The sequence below is a fragment of the Amblyraja radiata genome, chromosome 11, assembly GCF_010909765.2.
Source record: "Amblyraja radiata isolate CabotCenter1 chromosome 11, sAmbRad1.1.pri, whole genome shotgun sequence".
In the NCBI taxonomy this organism is placed as follows: Eukaryota; Metazoa; Chordata; class Chondrichthyes; order Rajiformes; family Rajidae; genus Amblyraja; species Amblyraja radiata.
This window is the reverse complement of record NC_045966.1, coordinates 56,758,465-56,780,124: the sequence shown is the minus strand read 5'-3', so window position 1 is coordinate 56,780,124 and position 21,660 is coordinate 56,758,465. Positions and strand designations below refer to the sequence as shown.

General features: G+C 44.1%; 1 protein-coding gene across 2 annotated transcripts in view; it reads left to right on the top strand.

Moving 5' to 3' along the window:
• adam19 (ADAM metallopeptidase domain 19) overlaps positions 1-21,660 on the top strand; it is a 157,962-nt gene that overhangs the window by 97,229 nt on the left and 39,073 nt on the right. For both annotated transcript variants that reach the window (XM_033029967.1, XM_033029968.1), the window contains 6 exons: positions 883-948; positions 4,293-4,364; positions 5,951-6,117; positions 12,132-12,216; positions 18,274-18,413; positions 21,171-21,348. In XM_033029967.1, the coding sequence (XP_032885858.1) occupies positions 883-948; positions 4,293-4,364; positions 5,951-6,117; positions 12,132-12,216; positions 18,274-18,413; positions 21,171-21,348 (708 nt within the window). The remainder of the gene's footprint in view (positions 1-882; positions 949-4,292; positions 4,365-5,950; positions 6,118-12,131; positions 12,217-18,273; positions 18,414-21,170; positions 21,349-21,660) is intronic.

Sequence of the window (21,660 nt, the reverse complement as noted above, 5' to 3'; positions counted from 1 at the left end):
AACCTATTCATTGTGCGGTGGAAAAATAATTAATTATCACTAATTCACAATCCCCTCTGTACTATTTTAGTTTATTGGTTAGTCTGTAAATAGGAAGTTCTGCTATTATTCAAGAGTTGTGTTCCTAAGAAACCTTGCATTAGAAAAGTAGATGTTTCAATGGGGAGAATTGTTTTACAGGTGAGAGAATTTCAGACTCGCAATGACAAAGTTCTTTCCCCGCAGGATTTTCAAAAATAGAGGTCTTAATAGTTTTCTATATATTGTTGTTATGCAAGCTAAAACTCGTAAAGACTGTATGTCACATTGTTTAATAGAGTATTGTTGCACGTAATAAGAGAATAAAATGCTTGTAAATTTCAGTGACCACTTGTGGTGAAACTGAGAGACTATGTTCCTCTGAGACTGATTGCTGTGGAAAGGTTACACGGAAACAGTTTTTTTTTTGCAAGGCAGCTTTTTTTCTGTATGTCAATTTCCAAAGCAATTTTTAAGTAGATATTTTAATTTCTGATCAAATTTATATTGTAACCAATTCAGTTATACAAATAGTGTAATACAAATATTGTGCCCTAATTCATCAATTGTGTTGAGTCCAATTCACGATATCGAAATAGGCATTATTTCCTGTACTTTAGCAGAACTACCTGTACCTGAAACAGACTGATGGCATTAAAAATGCAGGGAGTGATTTCAAATCACCATATTACATTCTTGTGTGCAGGATTCCTCTGTATGAATTGGGGAACCTAAATTTTGAGACTTTGTCATGTCAGAGAATTGACTGATTTGACCATTAATTCACTTGTTTCATAAGAATAATGATACACGGATGTACGCGCAGACTGTCATGTTACTACATGTTTATTCTACTTTGCACAGAACAAGAGAGATGTGGTGAGGGATATGAAGTATGTGGAACTGTATTTAGTGGCTGATTATGCTGAGGTAAGGCTCTTAATGTTCCTTGAAAATGTTATTTTGCTTGCATTATACAGACTTTATACTGGCTATACTGGCTTTATCGGCTTTATCTTGCATTAAACATTATTCCATTATCATGTATCTGTCCTCTGTGAATGGCTCAATTGTAATCATGTATTGTATTTCCGCTGACTGGTTAGCTCGCAACTTAAGCTTTTCACTGTACCTCGGTAAATACCAATTTCAGTGATCATTAACTTGTGGTCATTAACAAGTGACAATAAACTAAACTGAAACTTTATATGACAGTATTTAAGATAAATCGTGGAAGACTGAGGGAAGGTTGTAGTTTAACTTTGCAAAGCGATATCCACGCTACACCATGGATGTCGTCTAGCCCCTGACACAAACCAGCCTTGCCAAAGCCGTCAACATAATTAATGGCATTTTTGCCCTGTCGGGCGGAAGACACCAAAGCTTGAAGGTGCATACCACCAGTTTCAAGAACAACTTCTTCCCTGCTGTTATCAGTCTCCTGAATGGCCCTCCCATAAGATAGGGTGTGGTCCCAATCTTCCAACCTATCTCATCTTGGCCTTGGGAATTGAAAAGAAAATCTGCACTTTCTCTAATTGTAAAGCTGTAATGCTATTTTCTGCACTCTGGTATTTTTCTTCTTGCACTACCTGTTGACTGGTGTACCTGGGTGTCATGGTACACCAGTCATTGAAAGTAGGCATGCAGGTGCAGCAGGCAGTGAAGAAAGCGAATGGTATGTTAGCATTCATAGCAAAAGGATTTGAGTATAGGAGCAGGGAGGTTCTATTGCAGTTGTACAGGGTCTTGGTGAGACCACACCTGGAGTATTGTGTACAGTTTTGGTCTCCTAATCCGAGGAAGGACATTCTTGCCATAGAGGGAGTACAGAGAAGGTTCACCAGACTGATTCCTGGGATGTCAGGACTTTCATATGAAGAAAGACTGGATAGACTCGGCTTGTACTCGCTAGAATTTAGAAGATTGAGGTGGGATCTTATAGAAACGTACAAAATTCTTAAGGGGTTGGACAGGCTAGATGCAGGAAGATTGTTCCCGATTTTGGGGAAGTCCAGAACAAGGGGTCACAGTTTAAGGATGAAAGGGGAAATCTTTTAGGACTGAGATGAGAAAAACATTTTTTACACAGAGAGTGGTGAATCTCTGGAATTCTCTGCCACAGAATGTAGTCGAGGCCAGTTCATTGGCTATATTTAAGAGTGAGTTAGATGTGGCCCTTGTGGCTAATGGGATCAGGGGGTATGGAGAGAAGGCAGGTACAGGATACTGAGTTGGATGATCATCCATGATCATATTGAATGGTGGTGCAGGCTCGAAGGGCAGAATGGCCTACTCCTGCAACTATTTTCTATGTTTCTATGTCTTGTGTACGACTCATTTGTAGTATGATTTGACCGCATAGCACATAAACACAGCTTTTCACTACATCTCGGTGTGCATGACAGTAATAAACCAATACCAATGCCAAACAAGACAAGATGGTGTTGGAGAGCATTTGCTGGCATAGATGTTGACTTTCTGCAATGGTGTAAAGTGGGAAAACAGGAGCCATTTTCTTTCTCAGTGATTTCAATATAAATGAAAACAATTAGAAGAACGTAACACTCTATGACCATTCCTGCCTCTCCGTCGCCCATTATACACTTACTCAAGCAGTCAAGACCTACTTTAGTGGTCTTAAGGGTATAGGGGATGAATTCTTAACTTGTTTTTACCAGACAACTCTCCAGAATTTTAAGCTATAATTTCAGATTTCCTGCAGCAGTTGGAATGATTGGAAAAAACTGGGTAAACTTTATATGTTAGAGTGCTTATAAAAGTCTTCTGCCATGCCTGTGACCATCCTCACCTGATCTTCATGTACTTCCGATCAGGGGTCACTGAACTGCAAACTGGGCGAGAGGGAATAGATGAGGACACAGAGTATGGTTGCAGTGCCTGGTCACTTGCCTTGGTTCAAGGGTTTTGCCTCCACCACATGTAAACTCCATCAACATCATAGCCAGCACTGTTTTAATGTTGACCTTATTAAATATTTTCCCTTCCCAATGATGTGTATGGTTTGGCAGAGACATTATTGACCACGGGGCCATTAATCTGAGGTCGGAACGTGATCCATCATTTTATTCTTCCCTTGGATTTGGCACAAGGATACTCCCATGGCAGCAGTTTCACCAACTACTGTGTTCTAGGCATGAACCATCTGGTTCGCATGTCTGTAAGATTCACTGAGAGGTAGCCTCTTGGGTCTTGGGAGCTGTATAAAGGCTGACCAAACTAACTTTATTTAGCATCCTTCCATATTAAAGGATTGAAAAAGGTAACTACAGACAGCATTTGCAGATTTATCGGAAGAGAGACCAGAAATGGCAAAACGAGCAGAGGAAATGAAAATCCATACAACAGCAGATGCTGGATATTTGAAATAATGACATAAAATTATGAAATCATTCAGCATGTTAGGCAACTTTTTTTTTCCTTTCTGATAAACTCATTAACCTGCAATGCTACCTCTGTTGTTCTTTCTCGAGGTGCTTCCTAACCTGTTGATTTGGTTGTGGCATTTTCTGTTTTTGTTTCATACTCAAGGAGGAGGTGTTCCTTTGTGCAAAGAGTGATCAGGGACAAGTGAAGCCTGTCCTGAAAGATGACCAAGGACAAGAGTGGTTTGGTTGAAATTAATGTCCACAGTTAGTCAACAACTCATAAGGTCATAAGAGATAGGAACAGAATTAGGCCATTCGTCCCTTCAAGTCTACTCCACCATTCAATCATGGCTGAAATATCTCTTCCTCCGTACTCCATTCTCCTGCCTCTCTCCATAACCCCTGACACCCGTACTAATCAATAATCTATCTATATCTGCCTTAAAACTATCCATTGACGGCCTCCACAGCATTCTGTGGCAAAAAAATCCACAGATTCACTGCCCTCTGACTAAAGAAATTCCTCCTCATCACCTTCCTAAAGGAACGTCCTTAATTCTGAGGCTACGATCTCTGGCCCTAGACTCTCCACATCCTCTCCAACAACTCCACTGTTGTGCCATGGGACCAAAGGAGAGGGGTGCGGGGGAGAGTGGACCTTTTCTTACAATTCTCTTGTTCTTATTCCTTCAGAATAATTTTGGAAGACCAGTTAGCTGCAATAGACAATTGGAGAACTTGCATTGAGAAAGGATTGGATGAAATGGACCACACACACTGCTCCCAACTTAGGCCCAGTGTGATTGCCCAAATTTGGAATTTAATCCATATTAAGCCTCTTTGCTGAACGATCAATATCTTTATCTAAGTTTATCACCTTTTTAGTTTCAGAAACATCAGTGGGATCTCGAGAAAACAAAACTGAAATTGAAGGAAACTGCCAACTATGTCGATAAGGTGAGAACATATATGTGAGAGATCTTTGTATGTTGCATTGTAGTACACATTCTATCCATGTGTGAGTCTAAAGAAAGTGTGCCGATGTGTGCATGGTGTGTGTGTGGTGTGTGTGTGTAGGCATAGTCCACATGGTAGAACTTGGCCTCCAATTGTCCAATGCATCCTTGCTGTGTCTGCTTTGAAATTGGCTGTTGCCTTTGTTCTGTTTATTTTTAGAGATACAATGCAGAAACAGGCCCTTTGGCCCACCGAGTCCGCTCTGACCAGTGATCTCCGTACACTACCACTATCCTACACACACTAGGGACAATTTACATTTATGCCAAGCCAATTAACCTACAAACCTGAACGTCTTTGGAGTGTTGGAGGAAAACAAAGATCTCGGAGAAAACCCACGCAGATCATGGGGAGAACATATAAACTCCGTACAGAGAGCACCCGTAGTCAGGATCGAACCCGGGTCTCTGGCTCTATAAGGCAGTAGCTCTGGTTGGTTGTAAAAGCTGATACCCACCAAACAGTATTTATTAGATTTAAAATGATTTTGTACAGATAAATAAGACTTTGTTGCATTTGTTCATTTCCTGAATACGAGGACTCTTTCCAGACTGTTGCCACTGTGCTGCCCTTTCTAATCATGACTACATTTTAACACAACTTCATTGAATGTAAAGCATCTCAGAATGTCCAGAGATGGCAATGGATAGACAATAGACAATAGGTGCAGGAGTAGGCCATTCGGCCCTTCGAGCCAGCACCACCATTCAATGTGATCATGGCTGATCACTCCCAATCAGTACCCCGTTCCTGCCTTCTCCCCATATCCCCTGACTCCGCTATCTTTAAGAGCTCTATCAAGCTCTCTCTTGAAAGTATCCAGAGAACCGGCCTCCACTGTCCTCTGAATTCCACAGACTCACAACTCTCTGTGAGAAAAAGTGTTTCCTCGTCTCTATTCTAAATGGCTGGCCCCTTATTCTTAAACTGTGGCCCCTGGTTCTGGACTCCCCCAACATCAGGAACATGTTTCCTGCCTCTAGCATTTCCAAACCCTTAATAATCTTCTATGTATTTTAGAAATCCTTTCTTACTATTGACTGGAATTGTTTTATAATGCGGAATCTGGAGGGCTAATAAACATGCATCAACTTTGCTGACAGAATAACCGCTACGGGCCATTAAGTGCCTTTTGGGATAACTGATGCTGGGCATTGCACAGAGCCAGGTCCTGTGCTCTGATTTACTTTTTAAGTCTGTCTCTTTACTGGAATGTTTCTTTCAGAAGAACAATGGAGGACCCGGCGTGGGGGGGGGGGATAACTGTGAAGGGGGAGAAGCGGGGTGGAGGGGGGAAGGGGAAGGGTGGAGAGGGGGAAGAGGAAGGGGGGAGAGGGAAGGGGGGGGGGGGAGAACAAAGATGAACCTGGAGCGGGATACTTTGTAACTTTGTCAGTGCCCTTTATGTGGTGACTATTTGCATACCTTGGGTATGCAAGCAAAGAATTTCACTGTGACTTGTCACATGTGAAAATAAAGCATTCATTCATTCATTCATTCATTCATTCATTCATTCATTCATTCAGTATTACAGGTCACTCAATATCAGGATTGCACTGGTTCACCTGGAGGTATGGACTCATGGGAACATGTGTGAAGTGAAGGAGAACCCCTACAGCACCCTCTGGTCCTTTCTGAAATGGAGACGTCAGGCACTGGCCCAGAAGAAGCATGACAATGCGCAGCTGATCACGTAAGTGCCAAAGATATCTTCCTTGTTTAGCTCCAGGACGTTTACTCTGCTGCAGAAGGAGTAACTCATACAGCTGAAACACACTGAGATAGGTTGAAGAGTCAAGAGTCAAGTCAAGTTTATTCGTCACATACACATACGAGATGTGCAGTGAAATGAAAAGTGGCAATGCTTGCGGATTGTGCAAAAAAACTACAAAACAGAATGGAACAGAATCATATATTCACATATTACATATTTGTGGGAGGGGAAAAAAAAGAAAAAACAGCAATTTAAAAAAGTACAGTAAAGTTAAATACCTGGGAGTGCTTCATAGTTTATAAGTGATAGGAGCTGAATTATGCCATTCGGCCCATCAAGTCTACTCTGCCATTCAATCGTGGCTGATCTATCTCCTCCTCTCAACCCCATTCTCCTGCCTTCTCCCCATAACCCCTGACACCCGTACTAATCAAGAATCTATCTATCTCTGCCTCTGACATATTGTCATATGTCCCAAACAGAACAATGACATTCATACTAGCAGCAGCACGACAGAACATTTAAACATTGTGATCTGTAAACAATATAATAAACAAAAAAAAGTTAAGTGTATATTATGTAAACTATGATAGTGCAAAAGGATAAAAGCAATGCCTCCAAATCTATGTAGTTCAGAGCTTATTTGGAGATTGTAATGTTTAATAGCCTGATGGCTGTGAGGATGGAAGGTGTTCCTGAACCTGGACGTTACAGTTTTTAGGCTCCTGTATTTTCTTCCCGATGGCAGGAGTGAAATGAGAGGGTGGCCTGGGTGGTGTGGGTCTCTGATGATGCTGTCTATCATGGTGAGGCAGTAACTCCTGTAAATCCCTTTGACAGTGGGGAGGTCAGTACCTGTGATTAACTGGGGCAGTGTTCACCACTGCATTGTTCTTCGCTCCTGGGTGTTCAAGTTGCTGAAGCAGGCTGTGATGCAACCAGTCCATGTGCTCTCTACTGTACACCTGTAGAGGTTCAAGAAAGTCCTCTCTGACATATGGAATCTCCGCAATCCTCTCAGGAAGCAGAGGCGTGGATGTGCTTTTTTATAATTGCATCAGTTTACTGCGTCCGGGGAAGATCTTCAGAAATAGGCACGCCCAGGAATATGAAGCTTTTGACTCTCTCCACCATCGTCCCGTCAACATAGACAGATTTGTGGGTCCTTATAGAAACATAGAAACATAGAAAATAGGTGCAGGAGTAGGCCATTCGGCCCTTCGAGCCTGCACCGCCATTCAATATGATCATGGCTGATCATCCAACTCAGTATCCTGTACCTGCCTTCTCTCCATACCCCCTGATCCCTTTAGCCACAAGGGCCACATCTAACTCCCTCTTAAATATAGCCAATGAACTGGCCTCAACTACCTTCTGCGGGAGAGAATTCCACAGATTCACCACTCTCTGTGTGAAAACAGTTTTCCTCATCTCGGTCCTAAATGATTTCCCCTTTATCCTTAAACTGTGACCCCTTGTTCTGGACTTCCCCAACATCGGGAACAATCTTCCTGCATCTAGCCTGTCCAACCCCTTAAGAATTTTGTACGTTTCTATAAGATCCCCCCTCAATCTTCTAAATTCTAGCGAGTACAAACCGAGTCTATCCAGTCTTTCTTCATATGAAAGTCCTGACATCCCAGGAATCAGTCTGGTGAACCTTCTCTGTACTCCATCTATGGCAAGAATGTCTTTCCTCAGATTAGGAGACCAAAACTGTACGCAATACTCCAGGTGTGGTCTCACCAAGACCCTGTACAAATGCAGTAGAACCTCCCTGCTCCTATACTCAAATCCTTTTGCTATGAATGATAACATACCATTCGCCTTCTTCACTGCCTGCCGCATCTGCATGCCTACTTTTAATGACTGGTGTACCATGACACCCAGGTCTCGTTGCATCTCCCCCTTTCCTAATCGGCCACCATTCAGATAATAATCTACTTTCCTGTTTTTGCCACCAAAGTGGATAACCTCACATTTATCCACATTATACTGCATCTGCCATGCATTTGCCCACTCACCCAGCCTATCCAAGTCACCTTGCAGCCTCCTAGCATCCTCCTCACAGCTAACACTGCCCCCCAGCTTCGTGTCATCCGCAAACTTGGAGATGTTGCATTCAATTCCCTCGTCCAAATCATTAATATATATCGTAAATAGCGGGGGTCCCAGAACTGAGCCTTGTGGTACCCCACTAGTCACTGCCTGCCATTGTGAAAAGGACCCGTTTACTCCTACTCTTTGCTTCCTGTCTGCCAGCCAGTTCTCTATCCACATCAATACTGAACCCCCAATACCGTATGCTTTAAGTTTGTATACTAATCTCTTATGTGGGACCTTGTCGAAAGCCTTCTGAAAGTCCAGATATAACACATCCACTGGTTCTCCCTTATCCACTCTACTAGTTACATCCTCGAAACATTCTATAAGATTCGTCAGACATGATTTACCCTTCATAAATCCATGCTGACTTTGTCCAATGATTTCACCACTTTCCAAATGTGCTGCTATCCCATCTTTAATAACTGATTCTAGCAGCTTCCCCACTACCGACGTTAGACTAACTGGTCTGTAATTCCCCGTTTTCTCTCTCCCTCCCTTTTTAAAAAGTGGTGTTACATTAGCTACCCTCCAATCCTCCGGAACTACTGCAGAATCTAAAGAGTTTTGAAAAATTATCACTAATGCATCCACTATTTCTGGGGCTACTTCCTTAAGTACTCTAGGATGCAGCCTATCTGGCCCTGGGGATTTATCGGCCTTTAATCCATTCAATTTACCTAACACCACTTCCCGGCTAACCTGGATTTCACTCAGTTCCTCCATCTCATTTGACCCCCGGTCCCCTGCTAATTCCGGCAGATTATTTATGTCTTCCTTAGTGAAGACAGAACCAAAGTAGTTATTCAATTGGTCTGCCATGTCCTTGTTCCCCATGATCAATTCACCCGTTTCTGACTGCAAGGGACCTACATTTGTTTTAACTAATCTTTTTCTCTTCACATATCTATAAAAGCTTTTGCAGTCAGTTTTTATGTTCCCTGCCAGTTTTCTTTCTTAATCTATTTTCCCTTTCCTAATTAAGCCCTTTGTCCTCCTCTGCTGGTCTCTGAATTTCTCCCAGTCCTCTGGTAGGCTGCTTTTTCTGGCTAATTTGAACGCTTCATCTTTTGCTTTGATACTATCCCTGATTTCCCTTGTTATCCACGGATGCACTACCTTCCCTGATTTATTTTTTTGCCAAACTGGGATGAACAATTGTTGTAGTTCATCCATGCAGTCTTTAAATGCCTTCCATTGCATATCCACCGTCAACCCATTAAGAATCAATCGCCAGTCTATCTTGGCCAATTCACGTCTCATACCCTCAAAGTTACCTTTCTTTAAGTTCTATGAAGTTCTTTATCCTTCCTCTTCCAAAGTCCACAATCAGATCCTTGGCCTTACTGACATTGAGAGCCAGGTTGTTGTGCTGGCACCATTTGGTCAGTTGATCGATCTTACTTCATCATCATCTGTAATTCGCCCAACAATGGTGGTGTCGTTGGCAAATCTGAAGGTGGAGTTCGCACTGTGTCTGGCTACACATCGTGAGTATAGAGTGAGCAGAGCAGCCTTGTGGTGCTCCCGTACTGATTGTTATCGAGGAAGAAGTGTTGCGGCCAATTTGTACACATTGTGGTCTATTGAAGACTGCCTACCATTGCTTTGCAAAGGGAGTTAAATGCTGGCTCAGCCTGCAAAGCTTTAGTTGTAGCTTTAGGCTTATTATTGTCATGTGTATTGGGTACAATGAAGAGCTTTATTCAATCAAATCATATAATGCTATACATAAGCATAATCAAATCAAACTCAAGTACTCTCGGCAGAGCAAAGGGGAAGATATAGAGTGCAGAATACAGTTATCAGCATTGTACACACCAGTTTCATAGACAAACTCCAATGTCTGCAGTGGGGTAGAGGTGAATCGGACAGTACCCTAGTTTATTGGTGACTTCGCATCTTTAGACAAAGATGAATTATTTTGCAAAAAGGAACTTCTATTATCATTGAGATGCATGACCCTGCAGTTGAACTACACTCATCACAAGTCTCCAGATGTTTATATAGCTGCATTGCAAATAAGAACAGCTGCTCCCACACTCAACTTCCTGTGCCAGGAAGAGGAAGAATCAGTAGGTGTCCTATCCTAATCAGTAAACAAATGATCCCAGCTGGATAGTGTGTATGTGCCACGATGTTTATACACAGTTTGAAAACAAACTCTTTGCAAGCTACAGTTCTACAGTCTGTGAAGTAGGAAGTTACAGTAAAACCCTGGTGATATATAATATACTGAATGACTTGAAATTAGGTAAACTTCGAGCCAATATATTCTTGGATGGAATCATAGATTAATGAGGATATTCATCAGATTTTATATGTGGCTTCTTCCTATAAAGGATGACAGGTAATCCGTCAGGCTGGCTGATAGAAATGGGGGAAATGGTGAAGGCTGTTGGATGAACTTTCAGAAGGAGTACTGCCCACGGTTAATGACCCACTGCCCACGGTTATTGGCCCACTGCCCATGGTTATTAGCCCACTGCCCACGGTTATTAGCCCACTGCCCACGTTTATTAGCCCACTGCCCATGGTTATTAGCCCACTGCCTTGGCCCCTAATTGTCCATTGTGACCTTGCCTTGTTTGCTTTCAAAATGGCTGCAGTGCTTGCTCTGTTCTGAAGCAACAACATCACTTAACTGAATGTAAAGCAATTCAGTACTGGCAATAGACATTTCAGAAATCCTTGCATTCTATTGACTGGGATGAAGAATTGTTTTATAATGTGGACACAAAATGCTGGAGTAACTCAGCGGGACAGGCAACATCTCTGGAGAGAAGGAATGGGTGACATTTTGGGTCAAGACCCTTCTTCAGTCTCGGGTCTCGACCTGAAACATCACCCATTCCTTCTCTCCAGAGATGCTACATGTCCCGGTGAGTTACACCAGCATTTTGTGTCTCTCTTTGGTTTAAACCAGCATCTGCAGTTACCTTCCTACACGTTTTACAATGTTGATATGAATGTAAATGTGCATCGTTCGCTGGCAGTCTGAAGAAGGGTCTCGACTCGAATCGTCACCTATTCCTTATCGCCAGAGATGCTGCCTGACCCACCAAAATATTCCAGCGTTTTGTGTCTTTCTTTGAGTTAAACCAGTATCTGCAGTTCCTTCCTACACTCACTGGCAGTATTGAGTGCTGTTTGGGATGAACAATGCTGGGCATCTGCACAAAACTAGCTTCTTTTCAAGTCGGTCTCAGTATTGGAGTGCTTCCCTCAGTATTTCTGGCCACTCAATGTCAGCACCAGTCCAAGGATAAAGTTCTGCCATGTGCCTCTGGCAGGCAAGGCTGCTGGCTAAATCCTTTGTCCGTTTTCCAAAGGGTATATAACTTTGGGCAGCATCTCATTGGATTCATGGGAGGTGGTCTTGGAGGGGAGGATGCTCCTCAAACTGCGGAGCATCTTGGACAATACAACTCACCCCTTCCATGACACACTGGTCAACCTGATGAGTAGCTTCAGCAACAGACTGGTTCCACCAAGATGCAGGACAGAACATCACAGGAGATCCTTCTTCCCTGTGGCTATTAAACTGTACAACTCTACAACTCCTCCCTCTTCTGTCGTGGGGTAGACTGACTCCCCTATCCCCCAAATCTTTGCACATCCCCCAATCCTTTCCACTCGTCACTTTAATTTTTCATGTATCTTATGTTTTGTGACCGTTGACAGATCAATTTCCCGACTGGGATAAATAAAGGTCTGTCGTTTTGTATCATATCAAAAGTCTTTTGTAGCATATTCTAGGAAACCTGTCCTCATACTTTAAAGGCAACAGGTTGGGTGCTTTAAACATTGAAGAATCTGAGGTAAGAAGTGGCCTCTTCTCCTCCTTGACTTTATTCCTGTCCTGTAACGCTGAATGTTTTTGCATTTAGGGGGATCACCTTCAATGGCACGACCATTGGCTTGGCATCGTTGATGGGCATGTGTTCAGATTATCAGTCAGGTGGTGTGAATATGGTAAGTGATTGCAATGGTGGATCTGGCACAATAGAATTCCAATTTACTTTACACCAGTCCGTTTTGGAATGATTAATGAAACTGAATGGTAGATTGCGTCTTCAACAGCTGTTACGACTCCCGAATGCAAGTACTTCAGAGCCACGTAACACAAGTCAAAAACCAGGTTCAGGTTCAAAAAACAGTTTTAATTATTCATGGAACACAAAACTCAAACCTGATTTAAACAACCCAGTCAGGGATATGGATAAACCGACAAACAATTTAACAATGCTCCAGCCAGCCACACCATGGGCCGTCGAACCGGAGATTCCAAAACCTGCCCAAAGAGATACAACCCTGAAACCAAAATACATGTAAACTCTAAGGTCAGCCCTTATCCGTCCCAATTCAATATCTATTAACAAGGAATGGTGAAAATACACAAAGTTCTATGCCATGTGGTCAGGCTGCCTCAGCCCCCACCAACAGACTGCTCATCAGTCAGAGTCCACGACGAAGAGAAGAGAATCCTGGGAAGTTCTCGTATTTATACTTCAGATGAGTCACCCGTCACCTGACGCAGCTGGGCCAATCGGGTACAGGAGCCTTTAACCCCTCGATTCCAGACTCACAGCCACGAGGCCTGTACTTGGGATAGAAACAGAGAAGTAAGTACATAGCATTCACCAGGGGGGGGGAAGCGCCTAACACCCCCACCCAAAGATACTGAATAAGTTTCTGAAAATGAACAAAAAAAACACCACCAAATTTCAGCAACTATTCAGTAACACAGACATCACTGGCGCGACAATGCATCAGCCAATACACCATCCCTGCCACGGATATGCCAGTCAAATGAGACAACCGCAAGGGAAGCGTCTCCAAAGCTTCAGAGTTACTCAGCTTTCCCTGCGTTACTGCCACAGACAACCGTGCCTCCCCCACATCACCACCCGTGTCAGGGGGCAGCACCACTGCAGCCAAAACAGGCTTAGGAGGACATAGCTCCGACCCATCAACCTCCACAGGCTCCTTCCTGTCGAACCAGTCCTTCATCCTAGACTGAGCAGAGGCAAGATTACCCATTGCCAGTTCGCATGCCCTCCTCAGTCTAGAGCTAAAAGTACAGACGTGGTCTAAAATACTACGTTTTGTATCCTGCAACCATTTCTCCTTCAGGACCCTCAACGGACCACGTACAGTATGCGCGAACACCAGGTCAGCAGGACTGAATCCTAAAGACTCCTGCATGACCTCACGCACCGCAAACATAACTAGATGAACCCCCTCATCCCAGTCTTTTTCAAACTCCAGGCAGTAAGTCCTCAACATAGATTTCAAAGTCTGGTGAAACCTCTCGAGAGCTCCCTGGCTCTCAGGATGATACGCACTGGAGTAACAATGCTTAATATCTACCAACTTCATTACCTGACCAAAAACCTTCAACATGAAGTTGGTACCTTGGTCACTCTGCACAACCTTGGGCAAACCGAACAACGAAAAAAACTTAGTGAGAGACTTAACAATTGCAGGGGCAGTAATTCTACGCAAAGGGACCACCTCCGGAAAGCGGGTAGTCGCACACATAATTGTTAATAAAAACTTGTTGCCCACCCTTGTCCGAGGTAGAGGGCCCACACAATCAACTAGAATCCGCTCAAACGGCTCACCGACCACAGGGATTGGATATAAAGGCGCAGGAACAATCGATTGGTTCGGCTTTCCTGCCACCTGGCAAATGTGACAACACCTGCAGTGCTGTTTCACGTCCTTTTTCAACCCTGGCCAAAAAAATTTCCGTAAGATGCGGTCATACGTTTTATTGACCCCCAAATGTCCACCCAGAGGACCATCATGAGCCAAACAGAGTATCTCGTCCCTATACCGACGAGGCATCACAATCTGATCAACCACGCTCCAATCATCATGCCCAGATATATCCAAGGGAGACCACTTTCGCATCAGTAAGCCATCCCTTAGAAAATACCCCTTTGCTGTGGAATCCATATCCCCCTCAGGCACTGCGCAGTCGCACAGATCAGATAAACCTGGATCACTCTTTTGCTCCTCAACCAGCCGGTCACGTGACAGTGACACCGGCACATTTCCAGACACTATCCCATCTTGAGATGGAGAAACACCCTTCACAACACAGGATCTATCATCCTGATCCCCAAAAATACTCTCACTCAGGTCCACCACATCCTCAAACTTCGCCTGGCTCTTAGCCATAGCCCTCGTGACAGCACAAGCTGCGAAGACCTTTGGATGCTGCATAGCCAATCTATCAGGATTCTGCACCATCGGAACAGCCGTCACCTCAGGAGTGACTAAAACTCTACCTCCTGCCAAGTCATTCCCCAAAATCACAGAAACTCCCCCAACGGGAAAACACGGCCGTAACCCAACAGTTACCCGGCCTGAAACCAACTCGGACTCGAGACGCACGGTATGCAAAGGCACTACCATGTCATCCATCCCGAATCCTACCACTGGGACACTTGACCCAACCGATGATTCCCCAGAAAACGGCAGTACACCATCCAATATAAAGGACTGAGTAGAACCAGTATCACGCAAGATGGATACTGGAACTTTATCACCCCCATCCTCTAGAGAAACAAAACCATTCATGATGAACGCAGAATAATTCCTACACTCATCAGACTCAGGCACCTCAGGTACGACAGGTGCCTTCTGTGCACCCACCAAAGCCACAGGCTTTGCATTTTTCTGCTTCAGAACGGGACACGACTTTAACATGTGCCCTCTCCTTCTACAATAGTAGCACACAGGACCTTCATCAGTCCTTACATTTCCGTCAACCTTATCAGCTCGGACCTCCCCCTGTATCAACGTGCTGCCATTTGCAGGCACAGGTACAGCTTTGACACTGCCACCGGCGACACCACCACGATCAACCGGCCGTGCACCAAAACTATAGGATCGCCCAACAAAATCAGATTTATGAGTCAATACATACTCATCTGCCAACACTGCAGCCTTAGACACCTCATTCACCTTCTGCTCATTAAGGTAAGTAGTAACCCTCTCAGGGAGACAGTTCTTAAAGTCTTCCATAATTATCAAGGCCCGCAGTAGCTCAAAATCCTTCACTCCTTGAGAAGCGCACCACCTGTCAAAAAGTGCCTCCTTCTCCCTAGCAAACTCCACATAAGTCTGACTATCAAACTTCCTAAAGCGCCGGAACTTCTGCCGGTACGCCTCTGGAACTAATTCATAAGCCCTTAATACTGTAGACTTCACACACTCATAGTCCAGACTGCTTTCAACAGATAAAGACGAGTACACCTCCCGTGCTTTACCCACAAAGACACACTGCAATAGCAAGGTCCACACGTCCCTAGGCCACTTCAAGGACAAAGCCACCCGTTCAAACACTGTGAAATACTTGTCCACATCCTCCTCACGAAATGGGGGAACCAGGCGGATGTTCTTGCTCATATCAAACTCCCGTTCCCTAGAAGAAACCCAGGAATTATCTATTTCTTTTGCCCGCAGCTGATATTCAGCCCTTTTGGTTTCCTCCTCAAGCCGTTTCATTTCAAGAACATGCATGAGCTCTTTCTCTTTTAACAAAGAGGCAATTCTCTGTGACTCAAGCTCCATCTCCTTCAGTTTAATGATGGCCTCCATGTTCTGAACTGGCTGAACAGAAGGTGGGGGACTGTCTGCACCACCAGGCAAAACCCCAGCCTCCACCAACGCAGCCCACAACTCCGATTTAATGGAGTGTTTCTTTGAATGCTTGTCAATAGTCACGGCATAGTTCTCAGCCAGCAAAATCAAATGCTCCTTCGTACATCTATCAAACAACTCCCGACTAGGAGCCTCAACAAATTCTTTCACCTTAAATTCCATTTCTAAAGTAGCCCCAAAGCACCAGCTAAAACCTGGGCACTAATGCTACCACAAACAGGGAAGAAAAAATTCCTTCACAACACACAGACTTCCTCAGTCCAGAAGCCTACCAAAAACAACCCCCTAAAAACGTCTAGGGTCCTCAAAACTTAGGACGAGCCCCCATTTTGTTACGACTCCCGAATGCAAGTACTTCAGAGCCACGTAACACAAGTCAAAAACCAGGTTCAGGTTCAAAAAACAGTTTTAATTATTCATGGAACACAAAACTCAAACCTGATTTAAACAACCCAGTCAGGGATATGGATAAACCGACAAACAATTTAACAATGCTCCAGCCAGCCACACCATGGGCCGTCGAACCGGAGATTCCAAAACCTGCCCAAAGAGATACAACCCTGAAACCAAAATACATGTAAACTCTAAGGTCAGCCCTTATCCGTCCGAATTCAATATCTATTAACAAGGAATGGTGAAAATACACAAAGTTCTATGCCATGTGGTCAGGCTGCCTCAGCCCCCACCAACAGACTGCTTATCAGTCAGAGTCCACGACGAAGAGAAGAGAATCCTGGGAAGTTCTCGTATTTATACTTCAGATGAGTCACCCGTCACCTGACGCAGCTGGGCCAATCGGGTACAGGAGCCTTTAACCCCTCGATTCCAGACTCACAGCCACGAGGCCTGTACTTGGGATAGAAACAGAGAAGTAAGTACATAGCATTCACCAGGGGGGGGGGAAGCGCCTAACACAGCATAAACTTTCTACTTAGTGAGTTCCCTTTTGTGCTTCCTTGTACTGTTTTCACTTCTCTTTGAAAATCAATGGTAGGGGAATTTGTAATACTAATGACTCTAGTGGTTCAATTTTTTTAAATATATAATTTGGTTGTTAATTCTAAAATTCTGAGTTGCTAAATAAATAATGCATTTGGATCACATTCTCCCCCGGTTATCAAATATACTGCCATTTAATCTCAAAGTTATTCAATTGGGAAACTGTCTGTGATTGTCCACGGTGCAACAACAAGTAGGGGAAAGAATGGAAGTTAATCCGTGGATGGTTTGCATGTGTGTGTGTGCGTGCATGTGTGTGTGTGCGCTCGTTTGTGTGCGCGCACATGTGTGTGCGTGTGTGCTCGTGCGTGTGTGCGCATGTGTGTGTATGTGTGTGTGCGCGTGTGTGCCAGGCTGCTCTTCCATGTCCGACAGCTGTTCCATCCCACCCAATGCATGACAAGTACAGGAGGAGATGTGTTGATTCCCTTTAACAATGCTGCAGCTCAAGGAGAGAATGGATGAGAAGATGTCTTCAAATCCTCTTTGTCATGAATGTGAGGGAATTATTTCAGTGGCACTGGCCTGGGCTCAGGAGTGAGCTCTTCCTCAGACTGTAGTACATTCACCTCCGTCAGAAGACCATGGTTTTAGGTTCCACTCCAGAGCCTTGAGCACAGAATTCACCCTGACATTTCAGGGTTGTACTGTCAGAGGTGCTGCCTGTCACATGAGATTGTGGACCAACTCGCAACTGAGTGAAAAACAATTGCATATCACTTTTTGCAGGTGAATAATACAGGTTTATCCCTTAACTAGCAACAATAAAATAAAAATCTAGTCATTGTATTGTGTGTAGTACCTTCACATGTTCATAGGTTCTAGGAGCAGTATTTGGCCATCCGGCCCATCAGGTCTTCTCCGCCATTCAATCATGGCTGATCTATCTTTCCCTCTCAACCCCATTCTCCCATTTTAGACGATAGACAATCGATAATAGACAATAGGTGCAGGAGTAGGCCATTCAACCCTTTGAGCCAGCACCGCCATTCAATGTGATCATGGCTGATTATCCACAATTAGTACCCCGTTCCTCCCCATATCCCTTGGCGTTTTGTCTTGTTCTGCACAAAGTGGTGGTGTGTTGCCCTACAGTGTCTGGAGCTCAGAACAATTTAATTGATGATATTGAAACTATGAACATCTTGAAGCACTTTTCAAAAGCAAGTTGTATCCTTCTTCCTTCCATTGCAATTTGGCATCTCCCAGCTTTTCCAATATTGGAATGACTCTAATAATGAAGATATTTAACATGTGGATCATGGATAAGAGTGAACCCATCACAAGTGATAGTTTATAAAAATAGTTCTTGAATGGAACTATTGTCCTTTCACCGTTGATCTCTTCTCACTCCAGGATCACTCTGACAGTGCAGTTGGTGTTGCTGCTACAATGGCCCATGAGATGGGGCACAACTTTGGGATGAGCCATGACGCAGATGGCTGCTGCGCAGCCCGCCCAGAGGACGGAGGGTGTATCATGGCCGCAGCCACGGGGTAAGGACCTGGCGTGGCTGAGATGGTGTCTGAGCTGTGGCTGTTGCGTGTAGCTTACCCTTGACAAATAACCTTTGAAATACACCACATTATTGTGTACAAAGAGGACACCTTTTCCATGAGTTCCAGAAGAAAAAAAAACTTCCCTTTGTGCCCATAAATTCTTTGATGGAATTTCTAGTTCCTGAAATATTTTGGTGTCCACTGGCAATGTTTGGTCTGATGTATGTTTCAGTATTTTCTGATCTCCAAATGCTAGAGGAGGTTCCAGAGATAGGGGGAGCAAGGCCGTGGAATAATTGGATTACGAAGAGAAGGATTCTAACACAGAGATGTGGTCAAATGAGCACCAGTCAGCACTGCGTGAAGGTTGAATGAGACCTGGAGGGAGATAAAATATATACACTGCAGTGTTTTGGATGACCAGAAGTAGAGAGATGGGGAAGATAGCATGTCTAAAGGAAGTGGAAGGTCTAGCATAGTCATGTCTAGAGGGAATGGAGACATGGGGACATGGATGAAGGTTTCAGCAGCCGATAAGCAGAAGTGGGATCAGTCAGGCCACCATAGGCACATCCAGGTGAAAGGTCTTGAAGAGGGACGTGCCTGTGATTGGAAGCTCAAATCAAAATCGCGTACAAAGTTGAGATTGGCTTTGTGTTGACAATTTGCAGGCATGGAAGGAGGAATAAGGGAGTGGAGTTTGTCAAGAGAGCAAAAACAATAGCCTAGAAATGCTTCTGTGGGTCTAAATGTATGTTCGGTTTAGTTTATTGTCATGTGTGCCGAGTACAATGAAAAGCTTTTGTTGCGTGCTAACCGGTTAGCAGAAAGACAATGCATGATTACAGTCGAGCTATTCACTGTGTATAGTTACCTGATAAGGGAATAATGTTTAGTGCAAGGTAAAGCCAGCAGAGTCTGATCAGGGATAGTCCAAGGGTCACCAATGAGGTAGATAGTAGCTCAGGACTGCTCTCTGGTTGTGGTAGGATGATTCAGTTACCCGATAACAGCTGGGAAGAAACCATCCCTGAATCTGGTGGTGTGTGTTTCACACTTCTATACCTTTTGCCTGATGGGAGCGGGGAGCAGAGGGTGTAACTCGTCCTTGATTATGCAGCTGGCCTTGCCGAGGCAGCGTGAGGTATAAATGGAGTCAATGGAAGGGAGGTTGATTTGTGTGATAGTCTGGGCTGCATCCACAATTCACCGTGTTAACCATGGGATGTACAATAAGCCAACACATGTGGTACCTGCATGAAAATTCTACTTCACTAGGCACCCAAGAGGACCTGTTCAATAGAATAGGCCTTGCATAAATATATATCCTTCACTAACTCCATTGGTCATAGAGTTGCTGGTGCTGGCGACGGGATGGAGGTTGTTGAGGCTGGGTAAGGCAAGGGTCTGGCAGGACAAACCAAGTGTGGTGTTAGAGGACTGGAGGCATCTTCTCATGGGAACAGGAAGGGCTGGCGTTTGTGAGGGGAGTTGAAGATCAGGCTGTGACCAGAAGTTCTGGCCTTGAAAGAAACCCACAGAAGGGGGTGGGAAGGATAATGTTAGATTTGTTAAGCTCTTAATGTGGATGTGAGCATGAGAATGGAGATGTCATCCTCCAAGGCCATGGAACATAGTGCAGTTTCCCTTTGATCTATGCAGAATCAAGCCTCGCACATCAAGAGAGGTGGGTTTCTGCATGGATGGCCTACACTGTCATTGCACCAAAATAGACACAAAAAGCTGGAGTAACTCAGCGGGTCAGACAGCATCTCTGGCGAAAGAAGAATAGGTAACGTTTCGGATTGAGACCCTTCTTCAGACTGAGATTCAGGGGAAAGGGAACGAGAGATATAGAACAAATGAATGAAAGATATGCAAAGAAGTAACGATGAGAAAGGAAACAGGTTATTGTTAGCTGTGGGCTAGGTGAAAATGAGTTACAGACAATGAGACTCAACAACACGACTTTAAACTAGTACAAAGACTTGGGTGGGGGAGGGACAGGGAGAGAGGAGAAGCAAGGGTCACAAAGTTAGAGAAATCAATATTTCCTACCACTGGGTCGTAAGCTGCCCAAGTGAAATATAGGTGCTGTTCCTACACATTGCGCCTGTCCTTGCACCATGTTAGTTCTAAAGAACTTAGGACAAGAGACATCCAAAGGTGAGTTGTACATTTATATCCCACGCATATTGGAATACCCATGTCCTCACCATTCCCAGATTTCATTGCTGCTAGTTTGGTCATAATCACTATTTACCCAGTTTTGTTTTGGTTGACTCCGGGGGCTTTCTCAAGCAGACGAAATATATGTTTAACGGGGTAAGTTTGTGTCTGGAGTTTAGTCTGTGCTTACAGCTTCCTGCCAGAAATGTGGAGCAACATTGATTGAGTCAGGCCCTCCTGGACAAATCAGAGTTCTCATGTAATAGAAGTCATTAAGGGCTGTGGTAAACCAGTGCTGGCTAGTGTGGGAATCTTGCATTCAGTATATTTTAAAAATGTGCATAGATTCTGGTCAGGACTTTGAATGATACTAATAGTTTGTTGATCGTAAATTGGCAGCAATTGTGCCTTAAGAGAGCAATTGAACCCATTATCCTTGAGGATCACTACAGGAAACGCAATTGCATTTTATTCACAAAATGATTCCTTGTGCCTTGCACAGGAGTGTTTCGTGTTTTTGCCTTTATTCTGAATAATGCCGCACAAACCAAGTGTGACTGTTTGTTTCCAACATTTGCTCTTTAGTGCCCCATTTCCCAAAGTTTTTAACAAGTGCAATGAAAAGGAGCTTCAGAAGTATCTGCACAAAGGTGGAGGGATGTGTCTGTTCAACATGCCTGATGCAAACACATTGTATGGAGGACGAAGATGCGGGAATGGCTATGTGGAGCAAGGCGAGCAGTGTGACTGTGGGGAAGTGGAGGTAAGTCAGCCAGGCAGAGGTTTCTTCAACTTCCTCTATGTTCCTCCTCAGTTAATTTGGCTTTCTATTTTTTTTAGTTTAGAGATACAGCGAGGAAACCGTCCGCACCGACCAGCGATCCCCGCACATTAACACAACCTTACACACACTTGGGACAATTTTACAATTTATATACCATATAACCATATAACCGTATAACAATTACAGCACGGAACCAGGCCATCTCGGCCCTTCAAGTCCGTGCCGAACACTTATTTTCCCCTAGTCCCATCTACCTGCACTCAGACCATAACGCTCCATTCCTTTCCCATC